The sequence below is a fragment of the Neopsephotus bourkii genome, unplaced genomic scaffold (assembly GCF_033783945.1).
Source record: "Neopsephotus bourkii isolate Nb327-2 ecotype Australia unplaced genomic scaffold, CSIRO-AGI_Nbou_v1 NB_1572, whole genome shotgun sequence".
Classification (NCBI taxonomy): domain Eukaryota; kingdom Metazoa; phylum Chordata; class Aves; order Psittaciformes; family Psittacidae; genus Neopsephotus; species Neopsephotus bourkii.
The window spans coordinates 2,311,874-2,335,338 of NW_026902048.1; the positions used below are offsets into that span (position 1 = coordinate 2,311,874).

Genomic DNA, 23,465 nt, shown 5'->3' on the forward strand with positions numbered 1-23,465 from the left:
GTAAAGGCTACCAGCCATCTTTTACTGATGGGGGTCTGAAGTAGGGAAGGTATTTTGAGCAGATGTGAGCTTGCTCTACTATGTTCCGTGTTAACAAAAGGCCACATGAGCCTATTTGTACGTGCTGTACCTGAGCTATCTGACACAGGGGAAGAGAAGGGTTTACACGCTCAGCTCTACACTGTGCTTGTGGCATTACCTTGCAACCAGAATCCACAGCAGACACCTAAACGAAGTGATTATCCTAGAGTCACAGAGGATGCCTGTGGCAGTGCTTATTTCTCTGGGAGACTTTGAGCATAAAGTCCATGTTTCCTTTCCACAGCATGTACCTGGTTCACACACTGACAGTAAGATTGCCAAGCGGAAGCTGCCACACACAGTGTCTTGCACAATGATGCCATTACACCTTGCAGCTCAGTGCTGGCATGAAAGCCACTTTCACAGCTTGCTCTCTTAATTGGTAGCAAACCACAAGGCTCTTAGCTGAGAAGAATCACCAGCCACATGGTACCCAATGACAAATATCAATTATTAACATGATACTCCTTTAAAACAACATCTCTTCAGGCAGATAAATGGCTACTTACTGTTTTTGCTGGAGCACTACCTGGTAGTGGGCTCGTCTCAATGAAATACTTCCTCAGAAGGTGTTTGCTGGATTCGGGACTGTCCATCAGGATGTAGGAACAAAAGAAAGCTCCATTCCGTAATAAAAACACAGCGACATCTTCATTCCCTTTAGAGAAAAGCAGATTGTCTGTTCTCTTCTTCTCATGTAAATGAACCAACTGGGAGCTGAACAGAAATCCTGGGAAATAACCACTTCTGAAAAAAAGCCACGGGGTGTGCAAAAAGGAAACTGAACTTTCTAAAGGCTGTTTCCCCCAGTGATAGGATTTAGTTTGGTCAAACTGAGACAGCAAAGACACTATGTGAAAGCACTGGCCCAGCCTTGCTCTTTTTAATCTTTCCCCGCCTTACTAATCTATACACACAGCTGTGTTTGAAATGTGAATTATTCAGCCTAAATCAAGCACATTTGCCAGAGTGTCCATCACAATAACACTTTTACATGCAAAGTTTCTATTTTTGAGGGGTCTCTTCCCCAGGAGTTTACAGAGTAAAGTTCAGCCCCTCAGTATTTACAGTAATGTAACTTAAGAAGGCCCTGACTTAAATTTGGCTAAGTCAAAAGATTCAGAGCCGATTTTATTTCATTTATCCCACTGGAAATCCAGGACAATTCCAGACAAGCCAGTCCACACTAATCCCTTCCTAGATGTGAACAACTCAGCCCATTGTTTAAAAAGCATTGCAGAAAAAGAAGTTTTGAAGCATGCACATACATACCTGCCTTTATAGCAGCATAGAGGGGCAACCGGATAAGAACTGGAAACTCATTCTTCCTGACTGCACAGCTCTCTGGGTCAGCACTGTATGCACGAATTAGGAGTTTCACTATGTCCAAATGTCCCTGCTGGCAGGCTATGGCCAGCATCCAGTTCAGGAGTTGTTGGCAAGTACTAGGACCTGCTGAAAAGAGACAGCATTTGACTTGGTTGATGCCAGCAGGCTGTGATGTACAAGAGTCATCCACAAACGGCTGTGCAAGGGGAGCAGGGTCAAGCCCCTGAGGACTAAGGAGCAGATTTCCACTGCACCCTAATGTCTCCCATGAAAAAAAGGTTCATTTCCCCTTGAAATACTTCATTTTGGGTGAATCCTTTCCTACCAATTAATTAGTTAGACATTAGACAAATGCCATTTAAGGCTAAAAACCAAAGTACCATGTCCTGATTTCCGCATGAATTTGCTAATGTTTTAGTCATCCCCAAACTGCTTATTTTGCTGAATTAATGTTTTACCAGTAGAACACTGCTCTCCTCTAGGTGTACTTAAGTCTGTGCATATAACTAACTGCCCAGGACAGGATTATTTCTGCTAACAATAAGCAGTCCTCAAATCTTCCCTGATGCACAATATCACCTCCATCTACTTTACGAATTCACATCCCCTTTGAAATGCTCCCAGAAACATCCACAAGCCCAAGTTTACGTGCCAGCTTTTGGGGACGTTTTTGCAGTTTCTCCATGTGGAAATCCCATTGCTCTTTGTGTTCTTAACAACCTGACTTAATCACTCACCCTCATGCTACCAAAAACAGGCTCCGTATCAGCTGTAAGCCACAAGAAGCTCACACTGAGCCAGAGGATCTCTGCATCAGCCAAACTGCAAATTAATGCAAGTTATTCCTAAGCCCTGGGATTGTTTTCTATGTGACTTCCCAGGGAACTGAATAGAAACTCCTGCATAAAAACTTCTGAAAGCTGCTGTTTGGATAGAGCACCTCCCTTGATCCCCTGAAGCAAGAGCTGAAGGGAATTTGATCAGTTCTAAGCTGAGCTAAGTTTCCAGAAACCATTTAAGTCACTTTTCATTACTGAGAGCACTATATTAATATAATTTTTGCTACTAGGTTACAAACCCATTGCTGTTCAGCCTCCTTTCTGGCTGAAGGAAATATTACATTTAATTGCACCCCCAAACTGGAAAGTTTCTTCCCTTATTAGTGCTCTAACAGTATAAGAACATTGAATAAGCAGGTTTCCCAACAGGTAATTCCTGTTCTCATTGAGAACACTGGCAAGTGCATAGCTCCAGTGAGGAGCTAGAACTATATTCAGGTCAAATATTGCAGAGGCTTAGCTTAGCTGTTAAGAGTTGATCTGAGGTCAAGACAGCATTTTGCTCTGGCCGCTGTGCAGGACCAACAGAACCTGAATCCATAGAGGGTCCCAGTAAGAAGCAGGTGCCATATCCTACATCAAGAAAGCAACAAGGGACCCAAACACAGTTCCTGGTCCTGACTCAGAGAAATGCTCTTCCCTCTGCCCTCACAGCTGCTCTAAGAATTATGTCCAGGTCTAAAAATATCTCTGTTCTGCTATTAAATAATGTATAATAACATTTAATTAAAATACTATGATTCTAAAGAAGGAATTCCCCTCACAGTCAGAACAAGATGCCAACAAGAGAGCATGCAGCACGTTGCCAGCTGTGCACCCAAACTATTACCAGCCAGACAGTCATGCCGCAGTCTTCCTCCCAGCACCACCGTGTCTGCTGGATCAGCAGAGTGGGATGATGCTGCTTCCTGAAATCCCCTGATTTCTCTGTAGGGTCTGGGATGCCGCCCAGCTGTGCAGGCTGATGGGAATGAATTGTCTCCACGGCATCTTTCTTCACTTCCAATTTGCAAACAGGGAATATTTTTATGCATGTGTTTTTTCCCCCACAGGGGAAGTTCCCTTCAAACACAGCAGAGATTAGATCCCTCCTCGCACTTTCCCAGGGCTCAGTCCCTCCCCTTTCAAGGAACATGAAAAAACAAATGCCTGCTTGAAGCTACAGCACACAGCTACCAACAAGCTTGAGGAAAGGCAAAGGCAACCCAACAGGCTTACCACGCAAGGAATCCAGCAGCTCCTTCACAATGTCCTTGTGTCCAAAATATGCAGCCACCACAGCTGCGTTGTCATCATTAGGTTCTGTTGGTAACACCACTAACGCTTCCTTCAGTAAATACCTCACCGCCTGCAGATCTCCATATGCTGCTGCAATACCTAAAAGCTGACACTGGCAAAGAAAATAGAGCAAAATACATTTTCTGTAAAGGGAGTGGGCAGAGGAAGAGAGCATTTCAAGAGCTATATATCTATTTGTGCCAATGTAAATGCATAGTGCTGTAACTGAGAATGTCATAAACACTAGTAGCCATTATAATCATAAAGAATAGGCTCAAAGAGAGGGCTCTAAAGTCAGAACCTGGTGCAGAGAATATAGTTCCAAACACATGCAGGAAAAACTTCCCAGGAGGCCACTGACCATCCTTCCACTGATGGGGGAACACACTTTTTGCTAAGTCTATGAACTGCTTCCTTCTTATGTATTTCCCTGTTTTTGTGGCCACAGCACCAGCACCCCTCCTTGCAGTCTCCTGTTCCTAAATACACTGTTCCCTGGGGTTTATCTCTGATCAGTGAGCAGTGCTTTCTGATCACTGCTTTCTCTGATCAGTGCTTTCAAGGGCAAATACTGTATCTGACCATGTGTTTCTGACACAAGCAGCTATGCATGGGACCCTCCAGTACCAACGTAACATATATACCTGAATGGATTTTCTGCATGAGAAACGATGGAAGACAGCGGTTTGGCATATTGGTTTCTTTCCCAACACAGTTTGAGAAAGAGCAGTAACCTAACCCTACCTTTTCCACTTGCAGTGCAGTCTCCTCACATGACAATTTAATCAACTCTTGGGCCTTACTGGTGTCTCCAGCTTTGTAAGCATCCTGAATGCTTTCTGTCACAGGTGCCTGAATGACAGAGACTCCACCAACTGTGGACTGTTTGCCACCCATGTCCACAGTTCCTGCAATAGGGATTGAAAAGAGGGGTGAAGTAGTATCTGGTCATTACTCATGTACAGCTGCAACATCACTGCATCCTGGCAGCAAAAAAACGGGGTGAATTATTTTCAGTGGAATATTTACTGCACACAAGTAACAACAAAAAAAGGAGAAACCTGAACACTTTTTTGCCTGATAAAAGAAAGTAGTAACATGGTAAAGTACTTTCCAACACGGACATGAAACTAACAGGGATAGCGAGTTCCCCAATTGCTCCCAGAGGTGGTTTCCAAAGCACAGCATGAAAGCTCACAAACACATAGGCTCTGCAGCAGCCACCATGCTCAACCTCCTGCTGCAGGAACCAGAGAGGGGAAGAGCTTTCCTGAGAGCCGCAGCACTTCTAAAGCAGCAAGGAGCCTGCATGACCTGCAAAGCAATTCTGGCATTAACTTCACTTCAGTCACACTTCAGCTCCTGACAACAGCCTAATAGAACCCCACTGTCCTTCTCCAGCACTTTCAACCAGAGGTTTATACACCTCAATGAACGTGAAAGAAAAGAAATTGGGAGTATTTTTACTCTGGGAATTAGAGTAAAAGGAGATTATTCAAGGTGCCCAGTGATCAATCATGGAGAATCTCCTAGGCTAGTCTTTCTTTCTTAAAATGCTCTCAGGAGCCACAAGAGCATTTACACGTCAAAGCTTAAAAGCCACAAGCCATTAGAGAAGATGCTTGTGGTGAAGATGAAGAGGCAGCCATGAAGTCTTACATCCACCCACCCCCAGCTACCAGGCTAGGGAAAGCTGCAGGAAAGCCACTAAGTTATGAGTGAGATGTTCAGGTCCACTCCTGAACAACAAGCAAGGCAGAGAAAAGAAGCACTTTTCACTTGAAAAGAAACCGTTTCCTACTCACTTTTTTCCTGCTAAGACATTATTATTATTGCTATTTGCAACCGGTTAAATAAAGCCCTTAAATCCACAGATTTTCATATATGTTAACAGGGATTATTCTTTTTCAGTAAACAGCTATGTCATACAGAGCCTAGTTTAGTGCAGCCTGGAAAAAGAAGTAAATTTGGACCAATCTATAACTGTCTGTAAGTATCTTTGAATAATGCAGTCTGAATCACCAACAGATTCTGACTAACGCTTCTCATCAATTATTTAAATGAAGCTCAAATCACTCAGACACTGGAGATGGCTCCAGAGATTCGTGCCATTAAAAATGGGCCCACATCAATAACCTTTCTCAGATGATGCACAGCGTGTAAAGGACGAGTAGCAGAAATCAAGGCAGGTGAATGTGGTGTTACACTTACAGTATAACAAAGAGCATCTTAGAGTTCATGTTCATAGGTGCAGTGCCTTCATAATTCCACAGTTTTAGGGGGTACATGGGAAAAGAAATTCATCCATTGGACCAGTTTTTTAGAGCAGACCACACACTGTAAGGGATCACTAAGAATACTGGATATGATTTAATTCTCTTTTGAATGGACACCAAAGGTAGGAAATGCAAATGATTCCTTGGCAAGTAACTGTTTAAAAGGTGGCAGAAGAGAGAACATTAAAGCAAAACAGTTCTTCAGTCTGAAGTACAGATCCAAGCAAACACTAGCTACTGGAACATAAAGCCTCCCTGCGCTCAATGTTCTGTGATGAAATCCTGAACCTAGAGAGAAGCACTGGAATTCCCCTTGAAGGAAAAAATGTCTCACATCAGAGATACAAAACAGCTGGAAAGCTGAGCAGGAAGCATGGCAAATCGGGGCTGACAGAGCACAGCAACTTTAGTCTTGTTCCTAAAGAAATGCTGAAAGGAGGGACAAATTTTACTTCCTTCCAGCCTCAATCCTGATTTTGAGGACTATCACTCAAGACCCCACATCTGCAGCCATTCTGCACATAAAGGCACATCTTTACGTCAAATAACAGAGCAAGGCCATCTTTCTTCTTTCTTATGGCCAGGGAAGGTGGGGGACAAGCATCTTGTGGCCACAGATTCATTCGGGATCTGGGAGATGCTGGTGTCACTTCCTCACCTAATTAGAGACCTCTCCAGCCAACGTCTCACGCACTGCACAGCAGAGCTCTCCTTACAGGAGCATTTTCCACCTCTCCTACTGGAACTGCCCCACTGTGCAGGGAGGAATACCAAATCAGTTGGCCAGGCAGCACAAGAAGGACCACAATGTTGTTACTGAGGAAAGCAGGAACTCCACAAGCCAGACCCTAATGCCAAAACCGCTTCTGTGTTTTAACAAATGACTACTTCACAAAACTACTTAGCTAATGTGTCATGCTTCCTCTTACAGTTTTGGCCCCCTCAAAAGTCCTTTGTAGTGTAATGGCTCAGTTACAACCATTGCTACTATCATCACCATCTGGAGAACATGGGCTGGCTATCAACCATCGCCGTCTATTCATATATGTTGCTGCAGACTTCTGGGCTCTCCAGGAATGGGAAGGTCACAAACAGCTGGCTTCATGGAGTTCGCATGCTCCCAGAATTAGCTGGCAGTTTAATCAAAGTCATTGGGGTTAATTTTAGTCCTTAAACTCAATTTTAATCTTGTCTTAGGCAAATTTTTATTGAACTAACCAAAGCTGCCTACTTTTGAACATCTGAACATCCATCAAACGGGAATCAATAAAAACTTCATTGAATCTAGGAGACCTGAACAATTCTACTGTTTGAAACCAACCTCTTTCTATTTAAATATTCTGGCAGAATGATTATGTTGCTCATCATTCAAGTTTCTTATGTAGTTGTCATCAAAACCTCTCCCTATGATCGCATTCTGCAGAGTAAACTGACCTCCTGCCTAAGACCTGAGGAAAAAAGCTTCCCAAGGTCTTCAGCATAAAGAACACTTTGAGACTGAAGTGATTACAAGCCTGAAAAGAGCAAAACTGATGAGCTACAGAGAGATAAAAAAGCCTGCCCTGAACCAACTGCTGGACTCACATGTCCATGTCAAAGTTAACTTGAGATTGCAAAGGTTAAACAAGGAGAAGTGGACTATCCATTCCTAAGCTCCCAAAAACCACAGATGCCATCCATGGCAAAGCTAAGCATCTTGCCAAGCAAATTACCCAATTCACAGAAGATTTCCTGGTAGCTTAGTTAAGTGATATATTGACTTCTGAAATACAGATGGAAAATAGGAAACAGCGTGTTTCACAAGCTTAATTTATACTAACCAGTAGGGAAAAAAAAAGGAAAATTATATTCGACTGGCTAAAACTGTTTTATTGCTACAAGTTGCATGACTGAACTATCATCAGTACTGGCACTCACGTAGGCTGGAAATAAAGTTTTGCCAATACATATTTCAGCCATTTTTAGCAGAAAACTGGGCTGCAATCCAAAGTTCTGCCTATGGTTTTAACCCTACAAATCTCACACTCTTTACATGAGCTCTTTGTGGCTTTCCTAAAGGTCACCTCACTTGCATACAGCCTTGCATAACACGATGCGAGAGCAATACTGAAGCTGAATAACACTGTTTATCATGCAACATGCTGAGGATCTGAGCCTGGAGGTAACAAAGTGCTTTTAATTCTTAGATTGCATGTATTTAGGAATTGGCTTCTGCACTTTACACAGAAAGGTCCGTGTTACTGTTTGACAGTGCACACTGCTACATGCAAAACAGCATAGCAAGTTAGGATATTCTAGCAGTACTTCTTGGATATTCCTGTAGTAAAAGGCTACTAGAAACACTGAACTCTGGAAATATTTCCCACTTAGATTTCGCTGTTTTATACACTGGAAATGCCTTAAGTTTGGCTTTGCATTAACAGCCTTTTACAAAAGCTACAGAGAAGACTTATTTTCTTCTAAAATATATTCAAATGGAAACAGAGGTTACCAGTGAAACAAAGCAGTGTTATTTTATTGCCATTCAAAGGTTGCAAGAGTAAAGAGCAACAGACTGCTGACCCAGCTAAGAGAATCAAAACAAAAACAATTAAAGAATATCAAGGAATGATCATTAATAAAGGATATAATGAGAATTTCAGAGCTATATATAGCTACACTCTGTCTCAGGCCTTGTTATTATAGGAAGTGAAGAAAAACCAAACTGAAATCTCTAAACTGACAGTGTGCCTTCTTCAGTAACAAGGTGAGGGTTTGCTGGTCAATGCTGTGAATCAGCAAATGGCTGCACAACAAAACAGCACACTGTAGATACTGTAAAGATGATTATTACCTTTATATCCCAAATCACTGCATTCCTCTCTCTGACACATTAACTCACAGTTTGTACATGCTACCCTAGTTCCTTTGATAAAGCAGGAGTTCTTTGGCAATGAATAAGGGTATTTTTATTTAGCAGAGAAAGGTATGAGATGCTTAATGTAGGATAAAATAGGGCAGGAAGCTAACTTGCTCCAAAAACAGAATTACAATAATAATAAAACTTTAAAACTGCTACTGACCTTGTCATAATGTGTGCAGGTATTTCCAGAGACAGGAACAAATCAAGATGATGACTTTAACACAGCATCCCATTCAGTGATGCTCAATTAAGCTATTAATTCCTTGGACTGTTTGTCATCCACCTCTGCTTCTGCACAAGCAGCTCTTCCAGCGGCCACTGGATGTAATGTCTTTTGGCTGCCTGGCTGCTGCTTTGTCTGAATGAACTACTACATTTGAGCCTTGACAGTTATTTTCATCTCCATGGCCCATTACAGCGAAATCCAAGCCTCTGGTTCAGAGAGGATCTGGGGATGGGGGTGGGCAGGGAGGCTGCCCCTCTGGGCTGAGCTCAGACATTAATTCCTCAGCAGCCCCAGATGGCTACAGCTAACCTTTACCAGCTTAATCTTCTGCATTTTGACTCCTGAGTGCTACCACAGAGCAAATAAAAAATGGGACAGAGATGAGGTTTAAGGTATGTTGAATATTTAAAGCTAACCACCCCAAAATGCTTAGAAAATCCCCAAGTGTTGCTGAATATTTTTCGACACCACCTTAGAGAAGCTTTGGCCACCTGGTTTGCAAAATTAACAGAAAGCCATGTTTTTTCTGTAACAGACCCATGTATCTTCTGTTGCTTTGAGAAACTTCAGACTAATAAACTGAACAACAGCCAAGAAGAAGCCTCCAGTGATTTCAAAGGATGATGGATCTGCCCTACATTGCACTTCCCACTTAGATGGGTAAGAAAAATGTTTTAATCCTCTGGAAATCTTTGAGATACTGAAAAATAATTCCCCTCCCAAGACTGGAAGAAAAAACACAACCTGGGTTCTTTAATAAGACAACCAGCCCAGAACTCTTCAAAGGAGGGTCCTGCAGTAGGAAGCCTATCATCTATTTCACCTTGCTCTCAGATGTAGGCAAAATACCTATGGTTCAACCAATTTGGCTGTAAAATGTACCTGGAAGGATTCAAAACTGGTCAGAACCACTTATAAACCCCACTGTGAGAAAGCAAGCAGAGAAAGGCATGGTAAATCCAACCAAGATGTTTTATGTGGGAAATTTATCACCGCCGCTAGACAGACTACACCAGAATCGGGCCATGTCCCTCTGACCCTGATTAATCTCTCTTCACAACAAGTGAGACATGCCAGCTTCCCAGGACAGCAGGAACCCTCCACAGGCTTCGTCTGCTTATTTTTTGTGGTTCCATTTCACCCAAACATCTATTATTTCAGCTAATTAAAGGAGCGGCTCCACACCAAGATCTGCCTGCCTAGGCAGTGGAAAAGATGATGCACTGAGTACAAAAGACACCCACATCTACAACACTGCTTATAATCAATGCTCACTGCCCCAAAAGGAAACTTAATAACCCCACAAAAGACCAGATCTGAAACACAGAAGAACGCTTCAAAGACAAAACTCCAGGACTGAAGGGATCTTTTTCACTTGTTATTGCATAATCTGGACTTACTTTTAAGTCCTTTGCATGCCAGTACCATGCACACCAAGTGCTCATCTGCACTGAACATCTTCCAGTAAGCATTTAGGATCCTGTAAAGGGCATTCTGACAGTTTTAGCTACAGCCATGCGAAGTGACCAGTTATCCCCAGAGCCACTGGACATTTTCTATTTAGAAACACTCCTAACCTGCAAGGAAACAAGTATTTGCTAATGCAAACCTGAAAGGAAAATATTAAGTCCCAGATGGAAAAATGCTCTGGACTCCTGCCTTTTTAAGGGGTTCCAGAACTGAATTACGAAAATCAGACGCTTCCAAAGGCTTTAGCTCCACACTTACACAATCATTTCTCCATCATCCAGTACAATGGGGGAAGAGGGGACAGAAAAGCCCTAAACAGAGGCAGCACTGAGACTCAGCAGTCTTTAGTGGGCAGTATTGCCAATGCCTGGATGGCTGTGTGAAGCTGTCTGTCTGTCCTTCTGCCATGGTGAGCACTGAGACAGGGCTGAAAAGCTCCACCAGGTCTGAGCAGGCTGCTGCATCTGTGTGTGTGCCTCCCAGATCCCTGGGACTCTGGAAATGACTTGTATTGTCTAAGAGGTTAAAATGAAACTAAGCTGGTTATTCTTACTTTGCTGAAGTACAAAAGAGGCTACACACAGCCGTTACAAGGCAATGAAGTTAGTGCACACACCGGAATACGAGAGCAAACCCATCATGTCAGTGTGCAAATCACTTTGGAAAAGTAAGTCTGGGATCACTAACTGTACTTGCAGCTACCAAGGGAAAAGGAACAGGGCTATTACATGTGATGGCCCCGGGACATGGCTCTTCTCTTGCATTCTGCAACAGGACAACCCTACCTTAGACATGGTGCTCCCCCATGACTGTTTTCTAAGTGTGTACACCGCTTCTGTTGCCCTGAGCTATATCCAATGGAAGACGGGCAGGAGGCATGTAACCTTCATCACAGAATCAGGGCAAAGGCTCTGATCAGCACCGCGACTGGGCTCCAGGTGCTGCAGCCAGCCTCTTGTGTGCTGATAAACCCCACACAAATCCCTGCCTGGCTGTGCATACAGCACATAAGGCTCCCACTGCTCCCCATCCCACCTTTAGCTATCCCCTCTCCATTTATAGTTTCCTTAGCTGCAGTAGGTAACACCAAGGCAACCACCATACCCCAAATGGCAGCAGAGACAGCAAACATAGGGCTGCTGCCTCCTCCTCCCTCTTCGCCTTCCCACTTCCCACCCAGTGGCTGGGTACAGAACACAAGCAGCCAGCCGCTTGCTAACCCTGCCCTCTCTAGCTTACCAGTGCTATGAACTGGGCTGTTGTTGGTGACAACAGTGATGGTTTTACTCCCTCCACTGAGTAAAAGTGTCAGGCCTAAGCAGCTTCATGTGTACATTTTCATCCCTTTTGAACCATAGGAGCACTCAGAGCATCAGAGGCCACAATGCACTTCTCAGCGGTCAGATTGTCTCATCACCCCTGGTAGACACAGTGCAGAGAAGGAATGGGACAGGGATGACCTCCTGCAAGCCCAGGGCAAAGGCTGGCTCTCGCAGAGAAGGGGGTACCCCCAGTAGTGCCCTCTTTTGGGTGCAAAGGATCAGCAAAGCCCACAGAGAACACTGAGGTTGTTCATTTCCACCCCTAAGAGAATGAGACTGAGGGAACCGAGACTACTGCAGATGGCCAGAGAGCCAATTGCTGCATCAAAACTACGAATGATTCAGCTCTAAGTGAAAGTTTCTATTTTTGTTTTTTGGCCTCAGTGATTTGGTTCCAATCCTACAGCTTGAATCATTCAGAACGCTGCTTTTGCAGGCAAGGCCGGCGATGCCACTCTGGCTTTCCAGATTCTAAATTGGAATATATACATTAAGCATGCAGAAGTATGACAACGCTTCTGGATTTTCTTTATGCCCATTTCCAGGCATGCCTGGAAAGAGGATTATTAAAGGATGAAAGATGTCTCTAGTGAGACCATTCCCATCCAACTGCATCAAACATTATAGCCAAGATTGGATTTCATTTGAAACACCATAAAACAAGAATTTCATGGCTAACTTTGGTTTCTTTGGAAACGTTTCCTTAATGTTCAAGCTTTCATCAGAAGGAAAACAAACTACACATCACTCATTTTCTCTCTTTCAAAGAAATAATTTGCTCAACATCCTTCTAAACCAAAAGTCAATTATTCACATTGGGGAAGCACCATGTCATGGCCAGCCCCTTTCTGCTACGTCTTCCTTAGACATCTATTTAAAGCTAGCTTTAGAAAGAGGCAAATGCTTTTAGCCCCAGCTCTGGGAGCCTGTATCTGGAAGAGTTCAGGGAGAGACTCCCTGTGTACGTATGAGGGCAGGATGGGCCCAAGGTCTCTGACCAGGTCTCTTCCAAGTCCAAGTCTTCTACTGGCTCTACTAAAGACGCATTCAGCAATTTCACAGCTTGTCTGAGCTGAGAAAAGCAGCTCCTAAGCTTATGTTTTACTTCAGTAACACGTGTAAACACCCTCCTAAACGGAAAACCCATTTAAGGCACTCCAACCCAACTGCTTGTCAAAAATAATAGCACAGAAGCAGCCAACATCTGCCTCTCTATCCCCATGAAACTCCATGGATGCTACTGGGAAAGACACGCCTCAGTGAGGCTTTCAGAGAAACCTGCTTAAAGTGGTAAGATGAAGCTCAAGAGCTGCTCCATCATGTCCTCTTGGGCCATAGCAGCAAGCCCAGCTCTCCATCACTCCCTCACATGGCAGGGGTCCTGGGTAGCTGCTGCCACCTTTGATGCATCCTTCCTCCCTTCCCCAAGGACCAGAGCAGGTCTGGCAGATGCTGGACATATGAAGGTTTTGGAAAGGCCAGCCAGAAAGGAGGGGAAAAATGGGAAAGCTACATTAAAAAGGTGTAAAATACCTTGCACAAGTCCAGTTTATTGTGCTCAAGGAATATTAAGAGAATCTGGAAGAGGTGGAAAAGAATCAAAGCAAGTCTAATTACAAGACTACAGACAAAAAAAGCCCGGAAAAATGAAGGCTGGATGGAGCTGGGAGTACTGTCTATAAATACATGGAGAGGGAGACACCAGGGAAGAAGAGTTATTTATGTGCAGGGTATGAACACATTTTGGCTGCCAGTTAGAAGAAAGTTTGAAGTGTTGGAGAAACGAGGAACAGTATTCTAGAAAAGCAGAAGGAACAGACAAGTTAATTTGCTTAAAACAGGCCTTGAATAAGACTTACTGGTGTGACACCAGCATACTGACCCACACACTCCTTCCAACCCTACAGCCTGTGCTCCCAAGTTATACATGTGCAGAAGTTAACCCAGTTACCAAGCACTAACACATGAGATGATAACAGCTTCACAGGCTACTTTAATGGAAGTCTGTAGAGAGTATTTTTTGTTAAACAAACTGATAGACCTAGGAAAAAGCAGACACATCTAAGAGAAAAAGCTCTTCAAGAGATTTGAGGGGGTCCCACACAGCAAAATGCAAGCTTAGTACACGTTAGACAGAGATCAATGTGTTTTAACTGTCTGCTAAATAAACTACTTTACCCTTTGCTATCCCCAATTCTCATTTATCACCAAGACAACAACAACTCTAGATTAGTTTAGATACATGTGTTGCATGCAGGAGAAAAGAAAACGCAATTAAGATACTGGATATGGTTGGCATCAAGGAAGCTGAACAGCCAGTTTGGCAACAGCAAAGCAAAGGGAACTGCAGAGCTGGCAGGAGCATCAGAGGAAAGAGATGAACACAATAGCCTGGAATAGAAAATAAAACCCCAATAAAACAGTGGAGAGAGAGAGAGGTTCCACTCCAGCTTCTACTGAACACAGTGGGAGCACTTCCACCAGCTTCCATGAAAGTAGATCCACTGAGATGCCAGTTTCCAGGACAAAATATCTGAGAGGGAAGGTTACCTTAACAGTTGTGTCTGGAGCAGAAAAGAAAGCCTGATAAAAAGACCTCTGCTGTTGGCCAAGACAGTGCTGGTCACAAACCAGGCCGCACAGCAATATGCTGCCAAAGCTTTAATGAGGGCTACCAAAGAAACTAAAACCTTCCTTCACTTGTGACAAAACCTACAAGCAGCAGAGACGAAACGCCTGCATTTGCAGAGAGGAAGAAGGGGGAGATACTTTCCTTTGGTCTTCCTGATGTCTGGGAATATCAGCATTCATTTCAGTGGAGAGAGAACAAGGATTCTGCCCATGAGAATGCTATGTTCAAACAAAGGCATATGCTCTGAGCCTACTGCAGCCCACAGCATTTTTAGATACCTGCTCCAAGGTAGAGACAGCAAGCTTAAGCAAATCACATTTCATCCCCCTCCCACCAACCTATAATGAACTCTGATCCATAGCACATGAGAACCTGGCCAAATCCATGCAAATGACGTTGATTTGACAGCTTTTATTCCCACCCTGCCATTATGTGTGCCCTGGTTTCAGCTGGGATAGAGTTCATTTTCTCTGTAGGGGTGGAGTGAGCAAGGATTTGAGTGGTCCTTAGTTGCCAGCTGAGCTTGAAACCACACCAGTGTGAAAGGTTCAAGGTGCAGAACATTGGAGAATTGTGACATTGAAAACAAGCCCAGTTAAGGAGCTGGACTTTTTAAGGAGCCAGACTGTTTTGTTTTCCAAGCTACAGATGAGATCTGAAAAGGGATTCTGTCCATTAGTGTTACTGAAAAAAAAAGAGAAGGTTCCTGTTTGACGCAAAAATAAAAGCATTTTCAAAGGCTCTTTGATGTGCAAAACAGAAAGAGGAGCAGGCAGATTCTGGAGGAGGTCCTGTCTTCAGCAATTACCAGCACTCTTTTTGAAACTGAGTCCCCAGACAGAATTTTTATGTGAAGATAATCACACTTCAGAGTGTATCAGCACTAAACTTTGTGGCTTTTCAATTAAGCAGCAATAAGCTCTAGTCAAAACACTCCTTAACCCAGACGGGAATAAAACAAGCCCAAAACCAACTAACTGCAGGTGAAACAATTCCGAAGACATCTATGCTCTGAAAAGATTTCATTTTGAGCTCTCCTCGGGTAGCCATGCCAGTTTTCCAAGTGATATTCTGATCATTTAAACAAGCAGTGATGTAATTTCCACAGCGACCACAAACATACCAAGAATATTTGAGCTAAATTTATCCAGACTTCTCGTTTGAATCACTGCTTTGGTTGGTTATTTTTCCATGATTTTCAACTCTGCACAGAAAAGGAGCCATGGACAGCCTGGGACTCCTGAGTTTTCCCCAGCAGTACCCGTAATCCCAACCTTTACACTTGGAAGCTAGAGACTGACTATTAGAAATGAAATCAAGCTGCTCTTCCAGCTCCCAATCCCAGTCCCTGCCTCCTTTCACCCTTCTCCTTCCTCCTGCCCTTCCTGTAGCAGCCTGACCTTTTCCCTCACCCTTGGGCGACGCTATGTGGGGCTTGTCTTTGCAGCTGAGAAGTTCCTGAAGGTCACCACTGATCTGCCACCCTCCCCAGCTAGAGAGGGCGAGCCAAGAGAGTGAGGTTCTACAGCTCCATGGCAGACCCCAAGTCCTGCCAGCTTCTCCATAGCAACACGTGAAGCTTCATGAAGTTTCAGGTCTTTCCCTAATATTTAAAGACTTCTTTTATAAGTCCTCCCTCCAAGTAAGAGCAAGGCACAAATTCAAAGCATGGGCACACTTCTGTTGTGAAACTATCAGCAGCTTCCATAAAAGGGCTGCTGGTGTGCTGATACATAATCATGCAAATAAGCAATTTCTGACCCACTAATGAGCACACCGACTTGGTTTAAGGAGTCTAAACTGATGTAAAATCTGAAGCAAAACTTATTCAGAGACAGACTTTGCAGTTGAGTCACCATCCCTGTAAGAGACATGTAGATGTGACTCTTAGTGACATGGTTTAGTGGTGGACTTGGCAGTGCTGGGTTAAGAGTTGGATTTGATGACCTTAAAGGTCTCTTCCAATCTAAACAATTCTATGATTCTATACAGCAGATTGGGAGCTGAATGGAATTAAATCCATCCCTCACACCTTGTGAGCAATGCAAATGTTTCCTCCCAGTTACCTGCCTCCTGCCAAGCAGTGCCCTGGCAGCCCTTTTATTGATCAGACAAATGAAAACCAAACGAACCGCAGACTTAATGCTGTGAGGATCCCTTAAGATCTGGTCCCAAGCCTGTTATGTCAGTGCAAAGACTTTAATGGGTTTTGGATAAAGGCCCCAAAGGATAAGACCTCGGAGAAGACTAAATATAGCACTTTATTCAGTGCAGGTATAAAATCACCTGCAACTTCACTGACAAAACCCTAAATCAGTGACAGGCCTGGTGAAGACTGAGGTGGTGGGAGCACTATCAGTTGCTTATTCCCACTGAAACAGAGGACAATGGCTCTATGACCATGGTGTCAGCCCTCCCCTAAGAGCTACCTTATAATCACACATTAGTAACATCATTAAGTAGTCCCAGGGTACAGGGTCTAAGAGCAAAGGGTTTTCTTTACTACCCCATCACCTCAGCTTTGTTTTCTTCTAGGCTTCTTGATTGAGTTATCATAAGTTACATCTTAATGTAGTGTAAATATAAATACATTTTGCATTACATTGTATGATATTGTAACACCATAAATACATTTTAACCGAAAGGTGGAAAAATAAAGCTGTACAGCAGCAGATAATGCCAGGTACTGCTCAAAGATCAATGATTTACTACTCTCAGTAAATCAGTCTGGCTCTCAGGTTGGACTGTCTGCTCACTTAGCTTCCTAAGGTCTGCACCACACTGCTGGCACTCCCAGCAGCTACAGCCCACAAGTTCAAGATCAGGCTGGCTTTGATGGTATTTATCTGGACAAAGCTGTTCCTGCCACTACTAAGACCTAAGAATTGCTTTATACCTCCCTGACTCTAGAGGGATGCAACATCCACAAGCCAAACTCCCATTTTACACACGCACATGAAGACATTTTCAAAGGCAAATGGCTCTTCCAGATGCCTCCGCTTCAAAACAGAAGGGACATATTCTAAGGGTGGGTGTGAATAACACAGCTTAGTATCCAGGCTCTGAGAATCAGTTCAGAATGTCTTAAATTAGGCTCCTAATTGTAAACACTCCAGCATTTGTTGCCCTTTTCAGCAACCCAGGCTCAGCTTGGTGAGATGGTGCAATATGCAGCTCTGTTACAGTCTGCACAGGAGGACAAGCTTAACCACATGCATTTTCTGCTGCAGGCTGGCCTTCCACAGCAGCTTTTGGCCCTGTGTGAGACTGCACCACTTGTGTATTTAAATAGGGTTAAAAATACAGGCCTATTACTGCTTTACCAGTGTACTTCCTATTCCTGCCTAGCATTTCCTACTTCTCCTTCTGCAGGGCATCATGCAGTAAGACTAACTCACATAAGATACCTGGTTATTTTTTGCCTTTTTCATTTTTTGATTGCAGGAATACTTTCAATTTGCTGTTTGGACTCACAGCTTAAGGAGCAGTAAGAAAACCTTCAAGGCTCATTTACTCTGATTATACAGAACTTCAAGGAAACACCACACTGCAGGTCTCTAGTGCTCTGTGTGCTCAAATCATCTCCCAGATGCTCTCCTTGTCCTTCTCACCACCCTGCTGTTGCAGCAGGCTCAAGGTAATTTTACTACAGGGTAATGTGTGGATGGAAAAAGCAGAACAGAGGGTGCAAGTACATCTCCCCTGTTACACAGCACAACGTGCCACAGATGGGGCTAAGTCAACATGCCCTAAGACCTAGCCCAAGCCCCATACACACAGCTGCTGTAAAGGTTTTAAGGTTTACATGGTGATTTCACGAGGAACAAAGTGACACCAGTGGTGCTGCCAACACTGATTTTCCCTTCTTCCTCTATTCAACAGGGAAGATTTATAAGCAAAGATATTTTCACTAGCAAATGCCAGTTCCTGCCCTTCACAGGCAACAAAAACAACAGTGGAAATGACAGTAAATGACACCAAAAATGATCTGGAGGCCATTTACATGCACACCCTGGAGCGGGTGAGCTCTGCTGCTTTTACTGCTGCAAAGAAGTCAGTTCTTCCTGTAGACTTACTTTTTAAGTAGATTTCACACTGACAGCCTGGCAAGCTTGGGTTAGCCAGTAAGCACCAAAGGGAGAACAAGGGCACAGTCTCCCTAAGTTTCCATCCCTCCACATACAGTCCTGGTGACAGACAGACCCTGTCACCTCTTCAAAAAGCCTCTGATGAAGGCCTGGGCCACATTTGCAGATGCTCTGCCCTGATGCAAACCGGGGAGTGACGAGGCATACACAAAGCCATGTCCCCAGAGAATGAACCATTTCAGTTGCTATTAGCTAACCTCAAGCTGTCACCATTCAATCCATTGTGCAACTTTCCACATAGAACTGCACTCGCTCCTGGGCAGTCCCTCTTGTTAAAATGACTCTTTAACTCTTCCAGTTAAACTCCTCTTACTTGCACTGGAGACTTCTACGACTCAGGAAGCAGCAGCCCAGGCAGCTGCTTTCCCTCTGAGTCAGTACTGAGCTGAGCCATGGCCCAGATGGGGTTGCAAAGGTCACTACAATCGTGAGTACCTTCTTCCTAACAAAATACAAGGCCCTGGGAGCTGCTGGGTCACCACAGCACTTGTGAAGCACAGCTTTAAGGGTCTTCGGTCCACTCCAAATGCCAACTCAAGCCGTTATATTCTGGTCACTTGTTTGATCCCTCATTTTAATATTGAGGTCTCTTTTTCAGGCATTCTGCCCATGTCTACTTGTGCTTCCATGGACAGGAAATTGGAAGTCGCCAGCTTAAACCAGATTTGCCTCAAAAGAAACTGTGAAGGTTGATTTAGTTAATATGTGCAAAGCTACTATAAAATGTCAAGCAACTATCATTGGCATCATAGTCCCTAATACGTAATATTATATGCATTACAACATAACACCCTTATCAATGCCCATTTCTAGATTTAGAAGGAGGAAAGAGACACCCTCTGGTGTGCTTGAAGGATAATCCAATTCCACCTCCAAGACACAAACAAGCGGCACATGAACACTGAGACTTTGAACAAAATCCTCAGTAAGACAGCAATAAGCTCTTTAACAAAACTGCCCTTACATTTCAGCAGACAGTGATTGCTTTTCTACACCTTTGCTGAACTGTCCCCTAGAATCTCCTGTGAGGATTAAATCCTAGCTGTAAAATTTCATAAGATTCAAAGAAACCAACCAGCCCACAGAAAGATGACTCTCTATTCTGTTTTAGGCATTCATACAGTGATATCTCTGGGCTTACATTGTATTTCTTACAAGCCTGGTATTATGTCACCTCCACTACATTATGTAGAACTCTTTAATCAAGTTTAAAAAACCCAAACCCTGTGTTCCATAAGAAGCTACAGCCACCCCCATATCTCTGCTTGCTTTCTTGCTTTTAATTAGGGCAAGATGAACACATCTAGGAGAGGGGAAGCAGGGTTTGAGGAGTGAAGGGAGGTGCTGACTGTACCCGGAACGGAGCATTATTCTGCACTCCAGTGACAAATCCTCTCTGTGGACCAGCAGGTGCTCAGCTGGTATTGAGTCAAGCAGAGCACCATTGCCAGAGGGTAGAGAGGGTCCAGTTCTGAAGCACAGCTCTGACGGTAACTGAGCATCCTGCTGGGATACAGGCAAGATCACTGCCACAGCCAAGAGGAGTAGCAAAGGAGACGCAAGCAGTAAGGTGAGCCCTTGCATCATGTCTTACATTTGCTACCCAGTCAGTGATGCTGTGAACCTATTCTCCACATGGACACCTGGCTGGAGGGGGAGTGGGGGGGGAAGCCCTAAAAACCTTAAGGCTTTTAAATGATCAAGGCAGCGGGTGGTCCTGGTACCCTCTGGAAGGTGCCTCCAGCAGTAACACTGCACTGATCCATCACTGAGGCACAAGCACTGGCGTGCTGTTTGTTAAACCCCTCACATCCACCCTGTCCTTCCTGCCCCCCCAAGAAAGCCTCCAAGCTTTGGGAGCACTAATGAGGTCATCGGCATTAAAGAAATGATCTGTGATCTCACTCCACTTCCCAGTGGTTCCCACTGAATGGAAGCAGGAGGCTGCATCTATATTGTTAATAAATCGTGTAAACAATAGGTTCAGATGTGGAGGCTGAATGAGTCACCTCATTCCTGCCATCAAGCTCTGTAATAGGATCCAAATGCAGAACAAGGACCAGCTAACTTAGGGAGTGGACCAGCCAGCTAATGACAATTATTCTTGGCAGGACTCAAACAAGGCTGAAATAAAAAAGAGTTTAAACATGTACAGCATGCTTACAAAGACAAATCAACCAGAGCAGTACTCAATCTTAAACATTCATAGGATCCCTTTGCCAACCTTCCAACACTGTTTATCAAATACAATAACCCAGACGGGTATAGAAGAGTTATACCGGTACGATTTGTCTGCCTCCAGTTAACCAGTTTAACTGAATATATTTACATAACAGAAGCATGTAATAAAGTTCCCAGAACAAAAACTGAGCTTACAATGTAGATCTGCCTTTTTTGCTTTTCACTTCATTATGCACTCCTAAACCAATTTGTTTTATTTACTGTATCTTTAAACAGGGAGAAAAACTTGTCAAATCACTACTGCAGAGCAAAAATTTAGCAATTCTTAACACTTGTGAATCATTAGCACAGATTAAAATTCTTCTCATGTTTTATAGCTTAGTATTCAAGTGGAGAGAATTTCTTCCAGAGAGAAACTCAGAAGATAGAATTTAAGGATATGCAATAACCAAATGCTCCTCATTATTACAGAAAGATACAATGCTGATTAACAAAAGCAAAACCAAAGAGAAAAATCAGTATCACAGAATAAGCAGCATACATACGGAGAGAGGAAAGAGTCCCCAGAGCTCCCTGTGACGCTGGTGAGGAACGTCTTCAAACCAGATAAGGCGGCCTCTGAATAAACTATCATAGTTGCTGATAAAATCCAAAATAAGGCTGCAAAAACATTAGCTTCTGCTGAAGCCTGCTTACTCACTACGAAGCGTCAAACACACCTTCATCCCACACTTAAAACGCAGATGCTGCCTCCTAATGAACTGCTTGTTGCAAGGGGGGAATACCGTTATACAATAACCAGGCGGCTATTTCTTGCTGCAGGAGCATAACTGGGTTTTGACTCAGAGAAAGGCAGCAGCTCTGAGGAGCTGAGGGTTTCAGTGATAAAAGCTATCCAAAAATAATTTGGCTGTTCAGAAAACAAACTAAATCCACAAGAAGCAACCTGAAGCATATGTCCTTCCTAAAGAGAAATTCCCACTATGGATTTATGACATTGTATGAACGCAGACCTTCCAACCTAGCCAACAATAACCCGCTGCACGCCACTAAATCAAAGCTGACAATAAAATTGGAGAAGGTTAATATCAGGTTCAGCCTGAGGAATGATGCTCTGATTTTAGCAGCTTTCATCCCCCAAATACACACTGCATCAGCGGCTGGGAACATATTTGCATTCACACACTGAAAAAGCACAGATCTTGTAAAACATATTTAGGAACTGGTGAGACATGATACATATATTGACTAATTCCGTAGGCCTTTGGAGAAAAATCAGTCTTCAGAGGAATGCTATTCTTACCACCTGAGTAGTTCAACATGACTCTCCTTGGAAGTAAAATTCCTTGTTCTAACCTATACATTTTCAATGATTAGGGCTCAAATCACTCAAAGATCTTCCACACATTTAAATGTCATTGAAACTCAGTGGCAGCTGGCCACTCTTAAAACCTTTTGCTCCCAGTCTGAACAGGAAAGAAAAGAAATCCTCTCATTTACCATTTTGTGGATCCATGTTGCTCTCTCTGCAAACAGCGGATTCCTCAGTTCCCACACACCAGTACATTCTGGGTCACAGTTGTGAAGATCCAACAGACAAACTTTCTGCAGCACTCAAAACAGAAGTGTTGTCAAAGCTGAATGATCTCCGTCAAGTAAACGCAGGAGCAGAGGCTGTTAGTAAGCACCATCCTGACGAAACATCATTTGCTCTGTTTAAAAATAAACAGCAAAACAAATTAATTGTCTAGAAATTGCATGAAGCTTATTCCTCTGCACTCTAATGCAGTTGTCTAAATGTTACTTTGCAGAAATGCGTTTATAATCCTATAAATACAATTATTTTTGTAAGAGCTTTGTTAAGAGCATAACATGAATTAACAGAGGAGACTAACATCTCTGCTGTAGAAGGATAATGTTCCCAATCTTTCTCTGCTGAAGCTGCTCAGTCTTTGGGGGTGGGCAGGGGTCACAGCTGCAGTTTCAGATTCTCCACAAGCTAGTGTAAAGGCAGAGCATTGAAACCATGCAGTGCAGCTGGAAAAATCCTAAATGCAACCTCAAAACCTTTCCCGTCCACAAAGAAGACTGCGGCTCTTGTAAGACTCCACCGTGAGAAACTGAGAAATACTGATGTGGTTACTGAGTGCTCTGTAGAAAAGAAAAGAGGGTTAAGAGAGACACATCAGCTCCTTCCCCTTTGCCCAGTGCTCCTAGAAGCCTCAGGCTTCTTCAAACATGTTCAAGGAGGCAAATCAGGCCCTGAATAGCTCTTAAAGTTGGCTTCTTCTGAACTGCCTTGCACAACAGCCAGCAGAAAACTGCACAGCTCGGTCTCCAAAGGCATTTCCATCTCCTTACCTGTTTATCACTGCAAACCTGGAATTTTCTCTCTCTGAATTCATCTTCCCCAGGGGTTAAAAGTACGAGTGAATTTGCAGTGTGTGCCCAACCAGTATCAGTGCCCATTCACTTTCTGCTTTCAGTTTCAGTGAGTAAAAGCCTCTCAAACGTAATGCGATGCCCTTCATCTTTGACTGCTATTGGTTTTTCTCACATCAGGTGTGCGATACTGAAGTTTTGATTAGAGGTTCTAATTTGCCAAAGCATGTAACCCACATCCTTCTTCAGCCTGTAAGAGCCAAAAGTATCCCTAACCCTCCCTGAGCAGAGCTGGCTTCCTGCATTGGGATCAAAGGCCAAGGAGAATATAAAAATACACTGACCCATCACCATTCTCCAGGGAATTTTCTGCTCTTCCCCCATTTCACAGGTTTTTTA

The 23,465-nt window shown here is 43.6% G+C and overlaps 1 protein-coding gene across 3 annotated transcripts in view; it reads right to left on the reverse strand.

The window, feature by feature from the left end:
• LRRK1 (leucine rich repeat kinase 1) overlaps positions 1-23,465 on the reverse strand; it is a 76,826-nt gene that overhangs the window by 51,101 nt on the left and 2,260 nt on the right. Inside the window, exons 2-6 of one of the 3 annotated variants that reach the window (XM_061371227.1) lie at positions 22,185-22,396; positions 4,272-4,435; positions 3,468-3,639; positions 1,354-1,536; positions 591-739 (exon numbers count right to left, since the gene is read on the reverse strand). In XM_061371227.1, the coding sequence (XP_061227211.1) occupies positions 591-739; positions 1,354-1,536; positions 3,468-3,639; positions 4,272-4,435; positions 22,185-22,251 (735 nt within the window). In that variant the 5' untranslated portion in view covers positions 22,252-22,396. Of the gene's footprint in view, positions 1-590; positions 740-1,353; positions 1,537-3,467; positions 3,640-4,271; positions 4,436-8,865; positions 9,018-21,229; positions 21,796-22,184; positions 22,397-23,465 lie in introns of those variants that run through there. The other 2 variants (XM_061371228.1, XM_061371229.1) reach the window with 2 other exon arrangements.